Source organism: Canis lupus, chromosome 11, assembly GCF_011100685.1.
Source record: "Canis lupus familiaris isolate Mischka breed German Shepherd chromosome 11, alternate assembly UU_Cfam_GSD_1.0, whole genome shotgun sequence".
In the NCBI taxonomy this organism is placed as follows: Eukaryota; Metazoa; Chordata; class Mammalia; order Carnivora; family Canidae; genus Canis; species Canis lupus.
The window spans coordinates 22,655,919-22,670,734 of NC_049232.1; the positions used below are offsets into that span (position 1 = coordinate 22,655,919).

Genomic DNA, 14,816 nt, shown 5'->3' on the forward strand with positions numbered 1-14,816 from the left:
CCAGGAGGCCAGCCCAGCTCCTTCCTCGAGAGAAGGTGAGCGCGGCGGGCGCAGCGGGCTGGGTGGGTGTGGCCCGCGGCTCCGGGAACCGACCCAAGGCCCCGCCACCGCCCGCGAGCCGCCCGACAGCCCGCCTGCCTGGCGAGCGCAAGCGCTTCTTCCAGAAACTGCGAGGATCCGAGCGCACTGTTTGTGCACCACAAGGTCAAGTCGGGAAGTGGAGCCGGAGGAGGAGGGGCGAGGAGGCGACGGGTGGGGAGAGGGGCGCCCCGCTTCCTCGCCAAGTGCCAGCCCTTGGAAGTTGCCACCTCGGTTTTTAACCCTTTAGGGGTAATGGGAAGGTCGAGGTGGGGGGAGGAAGGGGACACCGCGGGGCAAACTCCTACAGGGACAGGGACAGGGACGAGCAGCTACCCACCCACCCATCACTGCGTTCCCCACCCCCCGGAAATGCGGGGCAGGGCTGGGAGCCTGGAGACACCCGGGCGGGGGAGGGGGCCACGAACCCGAGAGGGACCCTCTCCACGGACCGCCCCTCCTTCTTTGAGGTCGCCCACAATTTCAAGTTTCCCCCGCCCGGGATGTTAGTTTCCATCTGCTGCGGGTGGGGGAGGAGGGCCGCGCCCCCTCCCCCAGACTCGTGCGCGCGCCCCTCCCCTCCGCTCCTGCCAGCACTTTCGGCTCACTTCTGGCGCTGCAAAGCGCCACGCGATTTATTCGATTCGCATTTTTAAACTAGCGATTCGGGAGCAGGGCCTAGGGCGAGGGTCTTCCAGCCTTGGAGCCCCGGGAGGCGGGGTGCTCAGTGCAAACCTCGTTCCCTCCGCGAGTGTCGCCTTCAGGCTGTTATTTGCAAAGAAACGTCTTTTTGACGCAGGGAGAAATGGCAAATTTTAAGTACGTCATTAATATGGCGCCAAAAGATTTTTTTAAGTATAAGCTTGCTTTTTTTTTTTTTTTTAAGGTTGCGGGGGGCGCCGCCCGGGTCTGGGGCGCGAAGGGGGCGGAGTGTGAGCAGAAAGTGTGAGTGAGAGAGTGGAGGGGCGGGGTATATGTGTGAGTGTGTGAAGTGTGAGCAGACCTGATGGGACTTGCACGGGCGCAGCCGCCGCTCGGGCCCGGCCCTGGGGACAGGGCGGGCTGGGGGCGCCCCAGAGCCCATGGGGAGTCTGGGCCCGAGGTGCAGGCAGACGGGCAGACCGGCAGAGCACCCTCCCCCCGAGGCCTGCAACGCTACCTGGACCCGCTGCCGGAGCCAAACAACTGGGCGGGGGTGGGGCGGGCGACGGGGGGTGTCAGGAGTGGAGATCCGAGTGAATAAGAAAAAAGTGGCTACTCCCCCTCCCTCGCTCCTCCCGCCCGCCCCCACCCCACCCCCACCCCAACACATTTTTTTTTTTCTAAAGAGATCACAAGGAAGTCTTGGTTTAAAAAGAAACAGAAACATACACAGGGGGATTGGTGAATGGTGCCGACCGCGGCCATCGCAGTTGGAGGCTTTTTTTTGGGGGGGGGGGGGCGGTGAGTAGCGTCCATGGAGTTACTTTGCGCCCATTTCTAGCGGCAAGGGCTTAGGTCCAGAGGGCTGACCGTCCCCAGCAGGGGTGCGGGGCCGGGGACGCCACGGGCCCGGCCGCCTCCCTCGCCGCGACCCCGGATGGATGCGCGCCCCCCGCCCGCCCGCGCCGGCCCCAGGAGCTCCGGGTTTCGGGAGCATCCTTCCCGCGCCGGCCCCCGCCGCGGCGCGTAGTCCAGGGCAGCGCCCCTCGGAAGGGCACCGCGGAGGAAGGTAAGATCCAGCCCCCAGCGATGGGCCCTGCGCATCTCCACGGCGTTATTTTGTGTTTTTGCAACAGATCTGCCAGCGCTCCTCGCTCCCTCGCTCTCGCTCGCTCTCTCTCTCTCTTGCTCGCTCGCTCCCTCTCTCTCCTGCTGGCTGCCTGTTCTAGGAAGCCAGGGCGCGGAGGGGGGGGGATGCACAGCACAGGGGAGAGAGATTGCGCATGTTGGTCAGTCCTGTTTTAAAGAGTACATTGCGGGGAGGCTGAGAGGGGCGCATGCAACAACAACTTTTGGAAGGGTGAGCTTGGCGACCTTCTTTATTAATGACTGCGGCAAAGCGCCCCCGGGCCGGTGAGGGGGCGCGGGCGGGCGGGGGCGCGCCAGGGCTGCAACTTGCCCCGCGGGCTCCGGCCGCGCGGAGGGGCTGCGGCGGGAGACAGCAGTGGTGGGGGGGGTCGTTCTGCCGGGGACTGGGGTTCGGAGGACCTGGAGCTATCTGCCCTCCTGTCGCCCTGAGTTTCATTTTGTTGATACGCAGCACGTCCGGCCGCCGAACCGGGCTGAGCCGGTGCACATGACTCCGCGCTGGGCTCACGTGCAGCGGGTCCGGTCCCAGACACCTTCCGGGGGCCACCGCCTCCGCCCTGTCGCCCCCTCTCTGGGCTGGGTGCACGCGGGCGCTGCACGCGGGGGCAGCATGCTCAGCTCTCGGGCGCGGAGGCTCTGCACAAATTAAACACAGTGTTTTGGAGGGGCGGGGGACACCCTTTCCAGGTGAGTGTGCCGGGTGTGCAGCTCCGGCGTACGGGGCGGGGGCTGGGGTCGGGGGCGGCCCCCCCCCCCGCGGGGCTGCGCGGGAGTCCGGCGGGGGAGAAGCGCCGGGAGAGTGGAAATGTACCGGCTGTGGCCGGAGCGGCGGGTGCGCGCCCGCGGGGCGACGGCAGGGGGCGTGGCCCTTGTTTACCTTCTCCCAACTCTGCCGGTTCGCGTCCCGCTTCGGGGACGGTACTGCAGTCCCCTGTCCTCCGCCTCCGTCCCTGCGCCCTGGGTGGTACCGGGAAGATGTAGGCAAGTGGTAGTCCCAGCCTGGGACATACACACCTGACCCTCAAATAAGTGACATTGCAGCCCCAGCCCCCACCGAGCACCGCTGCAGTCCTTCTCCCGGATCCCCAGCCGCGCCCCGCCCCCGGCAGTGGCATCTTCCCGGCCTCACCTCCTTCCTCCCTCTTTCCCTCCCTCCTTCCCACCCACTCGCCTGCGCCGGCGGAGCGGCTCCCTCCCGCTTCCTCCCCGCCTGGGTGCAGACTTGTGGCTCCCTCCGGTCCTTCCCGCCTATCCCTGGGCCTGAGACACTCTTCTCCAGGCCAAGGGATGAGAAGGGGTCAGCTTGGCGATTCGTAGCCGTTACATCAGAAGATGGGGATGTCTGCGAGACAGGCAGGAAGGCTTGGCGGTGGCTTCCAGAGGCCCAGGACACCCCCCGCACAGCCGGGCTCCCGCCCCACGCAGCTGCCCACTTCACTTCCCCGGAGGCCCAGTACCTCTACCCGCCTCACCCAAGCGCCCCCGCCCCCCGCCCTCGGCGTCTCGCCCGCCGCCCCGGGCCGCACCGCGTCTTGCCCTTCCTTCGCCTGGGCCGGAGCCCCCCGCGGCCACCTCCGGCTCCTCCTCCCGGCTCCCGCGGTCGGAATCACGCCGGCGCGCCTCCAGCCTGCGCTCCCGCCGACCGCCTCCAGGGGCAGGCTGGAGGCGCGCCACCCCCTCCCAGTCCTCTCAGCCTCCGCCGCGGGCTGGGACGGTTTGTTGTTTGTTTTTTTTTTTTTTCCTTTTCTTTTTTTTTTTTTTCTTTTTGTAACCACCTTGGCTGCAGGTCTCGTGCCCGGGGCTGGTGGGGGCGGGAGGGGCCGTGTTTCCCTTTGCCCCGAGCCAAGGGCGCGCTGTACCCGTCGACTCTGGTCTCTGCGGATTTCCAAACCTTGCTCGCGCGCTCAGCACCTCTCGCTCATCCACTGCGGGCACAAAGTTTTTACCCAGGGGCTGAGTTTGCAGGGGGTCGTCGGGAGGCTCCCGTCTGCGCTCGGGAGCGGCGCTAAGGGGGACTGGGGAGCGGCGGAGAGGGCACGACTGGCCTGCCGCCCTGCCTTTGTTGGAAGGGGGAGGAGCCCCGAGCTTTGAGCCCTGACTAGCCGGCAGGACGTCCCCTTAACATTTTATGTTTGCAAACTGAATCGGGGGCCCAGGTGGTGGTATGGCCGCCTGGCCCCTCCTCCCGCAGTGGCATTAACTCCCTCCCTTCACTGGTAGTATTCCCAGTAGGACATTTGGCAAAAGGGCCGTGCAAGGAGCTGCCAACCGGGCCTGGCCCTGTTTCCTGGGTTCCCAGGGTGCTGGCTTCTCCCCTACCCTGACTTCCTCTCTCACCTTCGGGCCCCAAGTGAACGCACCATCCCTCCAGTCTCTTCTTCCTCAGGCGGGTTGGGACTTGCAGAGCGATGTAACAAGCAGAGGAGAAAAATAACAACAGAATAACTGTAAGGGGAAGGAATGAGTAATAAAGCCGACCCAGGCAGGGAGGATGGCTTTCATGTTTAAAAGATGCTATTTGCTTTTTAGGTCACAGGCTGCAAAACAGGCTTTGATCCGAAGTGGGCGAATAATTTATTGAGAAAGTTTGCATGGTGGTGGTGGGGGGGGAAGGGGGTGTTTGTTTGATCTGGAGTCCTCTCAGTTGTCCCAAGTGCTGTTTGTTGGGTGTTGTTTGGAGTGGAAAAGCATTTGGTTCTACAGCAAGTCCCTCGAAAAGGGAAGTCCTCACCCCAGGCAGCAGGACTGCAGTGAATGTTGGTTTTGAAACTGTTTGGCCAAAGGTCTCTCCAGCACTTTTGGAGAAGAAGTGTTTAAGGACAGAGTTGTTTGGACTTGGGATGCAGCAAATGTTTTCAGAACATTTCCCATCCAGCATGCTTCTCCTTTGGTTAAATTGCATGGCTAAATGGCCAGTAACACTAATTCAAGAGAGCTTCCTCCTGGCTTTTATTGACACCTGACTTGGGACTGCTGGTCCCAGCCCCCAAGGTGCACCCCAGCGTCCTGAGGGTAGACTTTTGCCACTGACTACCACATCCTTGAGGTGCGGTGGGGTGGGTTGGGGGGATGGGTAGAGTGTTCTGGTTAACTGGAGTTCCAAGTAATGGGGAGGTAGTTGTCTTATATCCAAGACCGGATTCAGTGACTTCCAGTCCAAATTCTTTACGACTCATCCAGCATACTCTTTTGCAGACTTCACAGTTAGTTCTGCCCTTAAGTGTTTGAGAGGAAAGGCCAGGATTGTGAGGAGGGGGTACCCCTGGCCTGCTTTGTCCTCCGTCCACATAGGACCCTGTGTGTGTGTGTGTGTGTGTGTGTGTGTGTGTGTGTCTCACAGTTTAGGAACCCAGGAAGGTTCTCAGATAACCCATAGGAATCTAGTACCCCAGCCACACTCTGGAATTATAGGCCTGTGCATGGTAGCCCAGGGGGGGCAGGGTACACCACCTAGAGTCAGATAGCCTGGGTTTGAATGCTAGCTATGCATTCGCCAGCCGTGACAGTTGCTTTATGCCTTACTTTATTCATTTGCAAGTGAGGTTAATAGCAGTACCTTGCCATGATGGGTAGCTGGATTAAGCAATATATTGCATAAAGGTTAAACCCAAAACTAGGCATGTGGTAAGCATGTGATTAGTATTGGCGATTTCTATTATTATTAATGATGTGGAGAGGGCCCAAATGCAGCTTTGACCTTTGATCTCTCCCCTTTAGGCTAGGCCAGAGAGCCAGCTCCCTTCTCTGAAGAAGGGATTGGAAGGACCCTGCAGTTGCCAATGGTCAGCCTTCTCTGGGAGCGAGCGGAGTGAGCTTTGCCCTCTTCTGAGGTGGAGGGTAGGGTGAGAAGGTGCCAAAGGACAAAATAGACAAAGCCCCTTTCATTCTTCCAGGACCCCCTAGGTATGTCCCCAGAACTGGGTTTGGGGGGCTGGGTGTGGGCAGCATGTTCCAGGGGAGCTGGGTACCCTCTGGGACACTTGGAATTGCAGGTGGGCAACGATGAGTGTCGGAGGAGGGCTTAGGCGCCCTGTGCCTGAAGAAGCAAGTTTGAGGATCTGTGTGTACAAAATCATTTTTGTAATGGCAATTACCGTCCCCGGGAAGGCATTAAAGTTAATGAGAGATAGGAAAGAGTGGGGCTCTGACCCCCGCTTAAAGCGGTTTAAGAGCGTGCAGCTCTTGTTTTCTGAATGTCTGGCCTTCCCGACACAAGGAGGCTCTGAGGACAGGTTTTCCAGCCGAAATATCATTAAATTGTATTAGCATCTTATTACACACACGCCTAAGCGGTCTGCCTCAGACAGGGAGAGTTTTTGTTTCTCTTTGAAAGATTGTGTCTGGAATGGTAAATTGCCTGCTTGAAAGCTGTTCCCCCCACCTCCTTTTTTTAAGGAGGAAGACGAAGTCCTGCTGTGTGTGGTGGCGGGCAGGGCAGGCCTGGTGGCCCCCAGAGAGGAGAGGCCGGAGGCCAGGTTGGGATGTTTTAACTGCCCAGGGAGCGGCTGCGCTAGCAGACCTGAAAGGCCCACTGTTCCCAGGGTCAGCTGGAAGAGCGTTAATGGAAGCCCAGGGTGTTTATTTGAGTTTATTTGCGGAGAGGTCTTTAAAGGGGGCTGGCATTGGGCATTGGTGTTTCAAGTCCAGACCCAAGGCCCCCACTAAGACCAATGGCCAGTGCTGCCAAGAAAACATCTGCCACCAAATTGCTGCCCTATTACTGAGTTGACATTGATCATTAGCCAGGAGCCCAACCAAATAAAGCCTCCTGGAAAATGTGTGAGGTTAAGATGGGGAAAGCAGGCTGTGAAAACAGGACGAAATGTTGGCCTGGGGTGTTTGTTCCTGAAAGCTGCAGGCAGGCCAGCTGGGCTGTGCGCTCCCCACACTTCTCCAGGGAGGGGACAAGAACATACTCGGCACTCCCTGTATATCAAGCCCCTATTGTGTGCTGGGCATGACATGATGGGGCCTTGGGGCTCCAGCCGAGATCCAGACAGATGCACTCCTTACTGTCCTCTCCAAAGGAGAAAGACATTCAACAAGTAGATCTATAGACGGTAATTGCGGTGGATGCTCTGAAGATGTTGAATAACGGTGTTGTGGGCTTTCTTTAGATAAGGTAACTGGCGTAGACTTCCTTGACATTTAAGCTGAAATGTGAAAGATAAAAAGTCAGACATGCACAGACTACACAGAACCTTCCAGGCAGAGAGCACACCCTGTGCACAGGTCCTGAAGCATGGAATATTTGACTTATTTCAGGAGATGAAAGGAGACCAGTGTAGCTAGAAAGTGGTGAGGAAGGGTATAGTGGTCCGTGTGAACTGGTTGAGGTGGGGAGGGGCCAGATCATGTAGGATATTGTGGCCAAGAGGTTGATTTTTGTCCTTTGATCAGCAGGAAGCCTTTGAAAGATTTTAGAAAGGGGTATGACATGATCTGATTTATGTTTTTTTTAAAGGTCATTCTGGCTGCTGTGTGGATTCTAGATGGTGGGAGCTGGGAGATGAATGGGAAATCCAGGCAAGAGATGGGACTGGTTTGGGTCAGGGTGATAGCAGTAGGGACACAGGGAACAGCGATGGCTTCACTGTACATTTTGGAGGGAGAGTCCACTGGATTTGCCACAGGTTGGCTTTGGGGCAGAAATTGCACAGAAAGGCTGTGGGCTGCTTCTTTAAAGGAACTGTAGGACACCCACGCACCCAGAGGAGAGCTTCTTCTCTCTGCCTCCATGCTGGGGATGGTGTGGGAGGTGCAAAGGGAAGGAAGGGGGGTGTCTTTCTTTCCTAGACTCTCTTTTACAGGGAGTGCCTCAGAAGCACTCCTGTCCTCCCCCCTCCCCCAAGTAAGTGCCTTATGACACTGGGGTGTTCTCCCAGAGGAAACCTTGCTTTGGGAGAGATTGAAGGGATCGGGGGAAAGAGAAAACCAGAGGTCAAGACCCAGTTGTCAGTACCCACCAACCCAACCTGGATTTCTGCTTTGGTGAAGGAGTCCTCCGAGTCTCCTAGCTCAGTTGGAAGGAAGCGGTTCAAGGGACAAAGGGCTGTTCCATAGGAGAGCCCAGGCCTCATTTGGAGCTTTCTTAGCCACCACCAGCGGAGGCTTACCTGCGGCGAGAAGGCCTTTGGAACAGACTTGGTTCAAAGGAAAGAAGCTTCACTCACAAAACAGTAGCTTCCCTCTAAAGCCTAGTTATTATTCCAATTAAGCCACATGAAATCTGCTCCCTTAATAACAGCCTACCCAGGAGAACTCTGGAGTGTTTCCACAAAGGGCAGGTTGGACAGGGAGCCGGCTGAGGGTGGGGTGCAGGTCTGCACACTGACAGGTCTCTTGGGACAGGGCCCTAGGCAGCAGGAAACCGCATTACCAGAAGGGCATTAGCAGTCAAGGAGTCCTGTTCCTGGCGGCCTTACCTACTGTACAGGAGCCCCTTGTAGGTGCTGGTGGGAGGTCTCCTCACCTCGCCCAAGATTATCATGGTATGACTAGCACCCGTAAGGAGAGCCAGCCACTGTGCATAGGGCTTTATGCTGCTTGCGTTTATTCTCACCAGCTGATGTGTTTAGTTGGCCCTCTCAAAGTGTTTTAAAAATTCTGAATCAGTTGCCAACATTGGAAGTTCAGGAGACTTCTGTAAAAATCCAGATCAAATTCTTGTCCTGTGGAGGTATGTCTTTTCCAAGGTCCCTGGTCTTTTGCGAGGTAGAGCTAGGATTTGAACTCAACACCCCTGAATCCAGAGCTCCTGCTTTTCTCCTTTGGGAGATGCTGGCTTGGAGGTACCCTCTTTGCTGGAATTGGAGACATGTGGGATCCATGGGCAGGATTGCAGGAAAAAACAAGTGGCTGTGTTTATAGCACTTGTCTTCCTCCTCCTCTGTCTGCCACCTGTGAGAGTGCTGGGCTGGTAAGATGCAGGCCAGCGTCAGGGCCCTGTCATAGTCCTCTTTGTCACACTCAGACCCTGGGGAAAGCAAGGATGCCAGCTGTGGGTGCCAGAGCGCTATTGCCCCATTCCGTCCATGACCTGGGCCACAGGGCTGCTCGTACTCTGCTGCACAGAGCCAGAGTAGTCTAAAGGTCAAGGGCATATGTTCCTGAGCCAGATACACTTCTTACAAGCCCTGCGATCTCAGGCAAGTCACTTAACTTCTGTATTTCCTTTTCCTCGTCTGCAAAAGGGAAGCAGCCATCATGCCCACTGGCAAAGAAGGGCTGTTCTGGGGGCTCCCTGAGATCCCTGTGTACTAGGGCATCCCCCTTCTGCCACAATGAGTGTTAAGCAATTGAACTTCCTGGCCCCCGTGCACCTGGTGTCCTCAGGGTTCCACCTGCCTCTTTGGAGCTGGCTGCGGGCAGCCCTGGTGACTTTCTGCCATCCTGATCCTGCTGTTAGGGGACCCTGGAGTGGGGAGGAGCTCTTGGCTGAAGTCAGGTCTGAGTGAGGCAAGAGGGTCCTGGTTTGCTCAGAGGTCGGGATAGTCACGCCCCACCTTAGAGAGCTAATGTTCTCTTGTCTCTGCAGGGCCACAGGAAGATAAAGGGAAACCCAGGGCTTGGCACCAACAGGCTTGGAGTGGGTGGCAGTGGCAGGCGGCCTGTGTGAGCCCAAGCAGAGATGGGGAACCTGGTTGGCCTGCAGCTGGGCTGGGCAGTGGGACTTTCTCTTTGCTGACACTGGCTCTTTGCCCTTTGTCACGGGCAGTGAGGCAGCCCAGGTTCCAGACTAACAGGGATGAGGTAGAAAATGCTTCAGGTCCCGAATCCCAGATCTGTTCTCACACTGGGACTCTGCCACTGTGAGAGCCGAGGCAGCTGAACAAGCCACTTGGAGTATGCTTCCCCTCCAAGAGGAGACCGAAGCAGGCGCTGCCACCCCAGACTCTGTCGGATCCGAGGAAATACTGGGTGGGAGAGCCCTCCCCACAGGCAAGAGCTCACAGGACACAAAGGCAGCTCAGCGTGGGCTCAGGGATAAGACCATGTGGATTCAAAGCCCAGTTCAGACAGTGACTAGCCGGACAAAGTCCTGCACGTTGCTAGTAAGGGAAGCCAATAGCTCACAACTTCCAAGGTTGTTAGGAACATGAGCTGAGCCAGTGTTGGCAGCAGAAGGAGCTCAGTGTGGAGAGCTGCCTTTCTTACCTTGAAATACTATAAAATACTATAGTAAAGATAAAGTTGGTTTGTAGTTATATTTGGAGAAGGACATTACAGGAGGGAGGGCAGCCCAGCCTAGGGCCAGTCACCCTAGGCCTGGTGCGTCTCAGGGACCCAGCTTAGAGCCTCCCTGTCCTTACTCGTTTTCCACACTCCTCTGCCCACCACCCTCAGGATGTGCCCTCAGTGCTGTCTGAGCTGGCTGGTCTCTAAACTCAGATGGCACAGTCCCTCTGGAAGAATCAATCTTGCTTCCCCTTTCTGGCCCACTCCCAGGGCTCCCGTGGGTCGGTAGGGAGAGAGTATGAGGCTGGCTGGGGAGAAGGTTAGGGCAATGCCTTGTTCTCATTCTTCCATTGCACCAGGGTGAGTATGGGGAGGTAGGTTATTGGGCAATTTTTTCTGAGAGACTCAGGATTTCCCAAGCCTCCCAGAAGTATAATGGGGCCTGCCTTTTGTTGCAGATGGAAGAGAAGAGGCGAAAATACTCCATCAGCAGCGACAACTCTGACACCACTGACAGTAAGGCCTTCCATTTGGGGTTCCTACAGGGAAAGCATTTGAATAATACTCAGGCCCACAGGCCCGGATGGGGGAGGCTGACCCATGGTCTCAATGTTGATGAAAGCATAAATCAGGCCAGGCCATTATGCTCCTAAGATGGTCCCCACACTTCCGTGGTCTCCAGAGCCTTGCTGTGTTCAGTAAATGTTTGTCAGAAGCAATAGAATCTCAGAGGTAGACTTGTAAATGGGCCAGGTGAGGAAGCCGGACATCTGAGGGTCGCAGGGATTGTGGAGGAGAAAAAAGGGTTTAAGGAGCCTTTTCTCAAATTTGGGGGGAGATAAGGGAGGTGATAAGGAGATAAGGTGAGAGCTTTTCTCATACAGCTCTTCCCAGATGCCCCAGGAACCTGGGCCTGTGTGAGCTGGTTGAGTAAGGAATTCCATTCTGCCCTACCTGTGGAGGCGAGGTACACTGCCAAGAGGATCCCACCTAGCACTGCACCCTGTGGGGAGCCCACACTGCCAGGGAGGCTGGGCCTGGAGCCCTGCAGCTCTGCACTACAGTTTGTTCACACAGGTGGTGAGCAGCTGGGATCTGGGAAATCTCCAAGGCTGCTTGGAGCTCTTAGAGTCCCATAGCTGCCCCCTCAGCCCCCAAGAGTCTGAGGACAGATGCACCAAGACGGCCTGCCATTCCCAGCCCCTTCCCTACCTCTGGGTCTCATTTCAATGTCCTTTGGGGTCTTTGTGCTCAGCTTGGCTCTGGTGTCTAACCTGGCCATCCCTTCCTCCCTGTGGCAGGAGATCACAGCATCCGGCCCTCTGTGGCCGCAACCACACTGGCTGTGGCTTGTCTCAGTAGAGCCAAGAGGAACTGCATCCTCTGCTACTAACTTCGCTGCAGGCAGAGGAACCCCTGAGGGTCAGGCACCCGCAAGAGCAGGTGTCTGGGCAGCTGCAGCAGAGCTGCGCCAGGCTGCGGCATTCTCCCTTCCCTCCAGCCCCTGCCAACCCTCCGTCAGCATACCTACCCGGGGCTGCTGCTCCTTGGACCCACAGGTAGAGGCTGCAGTCCTATAGTCCAGCAAGGGCCTCAGAGTCCAGCAATACTAGCTAATGTTCCTTGAGGCTGCACTCGGTGCTGGGGACTCCGCTAAGCCTTTACATGCATTGCATCACTTAATTCTCACAACTTTTTGCCCCCAGAGGGGTTAAGTCATTTGCCTGGGGAGACAAGCTAGTAAATGGGTTTATCTTATTTTACTTTTAAAATCTTTCTTTAATTTTTTTAGATTTATTTATTTATTTATTTACTTATTTTTATTTACTTATTCATGAGAGACACAGAGAGAGGGAGAGGCAGAGACACAGGCAGAGGGAGAAGCAGGCTCCACGCAGGGAGCCCGACGTTGGACTTCATCCCAGGTCTCCAGGATCACACTCTGGGCTGAAGGTGGTGCTAAACCACTAAGCCATCCAGGCTGCCCAAATGGGTTTATTTTAGAGCAACATTCTTGCCACTGGCCTTTTGTGCCTCTGTATATCCACTGGGCATCGTCCCAGAATATCTCCACTTGGGGCAGGAATAAGCGTGGCCACAGAAGGCCTTCTTCACCAAGGAAGAAGCAGAGGACCAGAGAGGGCAAGGGACTTGTCGAAGGTCACATAGTAAGTGGATCCTGAGTCCTGGTCACTGCCGTTTTTTTTTTTTTTTTTTTTTTTTTCTTTTTTTTAAATTTTTATCTATTTATGATAGTCACAGAGAGAGAGAGAGAGAGAGAGGCAGAGACACAGGCAGAGGGAGAAGCAGGCTCCATGCACCGGGAGCCCAACATGGGATTCGATCCTGGGTCTCCAGGATCGCGCCCTGGGCCAAAGGCCCGCGCCAAACCGCTGCGCCACCCAGGGATCCCTGGTCACTGCCGTTTTATCTCCTAAGCCCCTATGCTTGGTGAGTGGAGGAAGGTACTCTTGTCCGCACTGATCCCTGGAGAGGTCCAGAGCAGGGACAGGCGCTCAACAGAGGTTTCCACCTTCTAAACATTCGAACCAGAGCCTTCCTTACAGGTTTCCTGTCCTTGGAGGTGGATGGGTGGGTGGGTGGTGTTCCTGGCCTTCCAGGGGCCCCTCATGGGCTGTGTTCTCTCTGCAGGTCACGCTACATCTGCATCAAGATGCTCCAAACTGCCCAGCAGCACCAAGTCGGGCTGGCCCCGGCAGAACGAAAAAAAGCCCTCAGAGGTGGGTAGTGACAAGTGTCTGGGAAAAGCTGAAGCCGTGGTGGGGAAGCCACAGGAGTGGAGCCCTGTGGAGACCAAGGGAGTGCGCCCTGCAGGTGTCTGGGGGTGAGCATTCCTGGCAGAGGGCGCAGGTGTGGCTAAGTGAGACAAATGCGAGGAGGGGGTGTGGATGCCAGTTCCCCAGCCATGTAGGTTGTTGTAAAGATGTTCCAGTTGGGCTACACGAGAGGAGCAGCCTTTCAAGGATTGTAAGCGGGGTAATAACAGAGCCTGACATTTTAATAAAAGGAGGATTTAAAGAAGTGGCCCTGGCCGCCTTGAGGAGAAGGAACCATGCTGGCAAGGGCGGGAACAGGGAGGACTCCTGTGGTTGTCCAGGGGAGAAGCAGTGGTGGCTGAATGCCGAGTAGTGGCAGTGGAGGAAGAAGCAGTCAGATTTGGGGGAGGCTAAGCCAAGGGCACTGGGATATGTTGATACAGGGGCGATGGCTGGGGCCCTCAGGATCATCCAGTTAAGTTATCTGCTCCTTATGCCCGTGTCACAAGCATCTGCATTCTAAATCTTCCTTACTTAGACCTGGGATGTTTCTTGTGGCAGGTTGAGGTGTTCGTGACTTCTCGAGCCGTAGAGAAGAGTGCCAGGAGTGGGTAGTGTTGAGCACAAATGGACATCTCGATCCTGCTTTTTTGTGGCCCCTGAAAAATCACCTCTAGGGGCCACATCACTCCTTCTTAGGTCCTCAAAGCATTGCACTGAGCACAGAAGAGGCCCTTTGCACAGAAGCTGCAAGAGCACCCAAGAAGCTCGGGGGGTTTGAATCTGGCCCTTAACAGAGACATTGTTCAGCTTACAGAGTAGCCAGTAGCTGGGCTAGGCGCTTCACTTTTTTAAATCCTTCTCAATCCTTGTTACAATGGAAATTAAGGATCCCGGGATAATATAGCCAACACAAGAGGCTCTTGAAACCAACATTGCCAAGGGTGGGAAGGCCCAGAATCTTGAGGCAGAGTCCTTGACATGGGATGGGGGAGGGTACCTTTGTTCTGAGCCTGGAGCCCTCCCTGCTAACCACAGGGGCAGCCATGGCTGTGGGGGCAATCCTGAGCAGCAGTAGTTAGCCAGCCCCTTGGGGACAGTGGGGACATCTTTTGCAGAATCTTGCGTTTGAAAAAAAAATCCCCACATCCTCCTTTCTTGAGCTGGCCTACCCTAGGACTCTCCTTTTGTGTGTGGGTGTGTGTGGTGGGGTTTGAGACCTGATGCCTCGTATCCCCATCCCCCAACCTAGTGTCCTCCTTTGGCCCCATGGGGGAAGGGTAGAGATAGAAGGAGATACCTCTGGAAATGCAGTAAGGACTGGAATAAAAGTTGGGAATTAGGTGGACATGGGATGCTGTTTTGAGATTCCTGGCACCACCCTCTTGGACTAACCCTGCTCAGTGGGAAGATGGATGTGCTCAAGAGCGCTGGGATGCGGGAGGCCTAGTGTGCTGTAGAGCTCTGGGCGCCTCTGGGACTCCTCTCTGCTCCTCCACCCTCACTCCCCTCTTGCCTTCCTACCCCCTTCTTGAGAGCCACTGGGGCTCTCCAGTTGCTATGGTTGCATTAGTAAAACAATAGCCACCTTTATGTGCCTTGCCCATACCCAGGAGACAGGAATTCTCTGCCCATTTTGGAGATGAGAAACCTGTCTCAGAATCCTGCCTGCCCCTTCTCTCAGTGGCTGCTCAGGTTGGAGAAGAGTAGGGCCATTCTCGGGGAGCTCCTGGGGCTGGCTGGTTCCCCCCACTCTGCCTGCCCTGCTTTTTCCAAGCACCAGGAGAAGGTGGAGCCGTTTCTCAAGGTAGAGATCCCAGGAGCAGGACTGCCATCTGTACTCTGGATAGGCCAGGGGCAGGGAGGAAACAGGTGTTGGTGAAGGCGGAGGGGAAAGAATGATTTGCATGGGGCTGAAAGCTCCACTCCCTCTTGGGTTTTCCAGCACAGAGCCTTTGAACCTTTCTCCACCTAAAAATAGAGTCACATCAT

General features: G+C 56.3%; 2 protein-coding genes across 10 annotated transcripts in view; one reads left to right on the forward strand and one right to left on the reverse strand.

The window, feature by feature from the left end:
* The first annotated feature begins 79 nt into the window (after positions 1-79).
* The window catches only part of JADE2 (jade family PHD finger 2), a 51,945-nt gene continuing 37,208 nt past the window's right edge, over positions 80-14,816 (forward strand). Inside the window, exons 1-4 of one of the 9 annotated variants that reach the window (XM_038552188.1) lie at positions 80-204; positions 5,587-5,772; positions 10,506-10,563; positions 12,700-12,788. In XM_038552188.1, coding sequence (XP_038408116.1) covers positions 10,506-10,563; positions 12,700-12,788 — 147 coding nt within the window. In that variant the 5' untranslated portion in view covers positions 80-204; positions 5,587-5,772. Of the gene's footprint in view, positions 205-1,451; positions 1,790-1,930; positions 2,081-2,390; positions 2,557-5,586; positions 5,773-10,505; positions 10,564-12,699; positions 12,789-12,872; positions 12,893-14,451; positions 14,632-14,816 lie in introns of those variants that run through there. The other 8 variants (XM_038552187.1, XM_038552186.1, XM_038552191.1 and 5 more) reach the window with 8 other exon arrangements.
* LOC119874013 (translation initiation factor IF-2-like) lies at positions 1,854-3,005 on the reverse strand. Its single transcript, XM_038552194.1, has 2 exons — positions 2,747-3,005; positions 1,854-2,505 (listed from the first exon to the last, which is right to left on the reverse strand). Exons 1-2 carry the CDS (start codon positions 2,982-2,984, stop codon positions 1,946-1,948), a joined length of 798 nt encoding a protein of 265 aa, XP_038408122.1. The 5' UTR covers positions 2,985-3,005; the 3' UTR covers positions 1,854-1,945.

Excerpts from the sequence above, each read along its gene's own strand:
- LOC119874013 (XM_038552194.1), bottom strand. The coding sequence starts at position 2,984 with ATGCCACTGCCGGGGGCGGGGCGCGGCTGGGGATCCGGGAGAAGGACT. Across the intron at positions 2,506-2,746 it reads ACCGGCAGAGTTGGGAGAAG|AGCCTCCGCGCCCGAGAGCT; the intron begins GTAAACAAGGGC and ends TAATTTGTGCAG.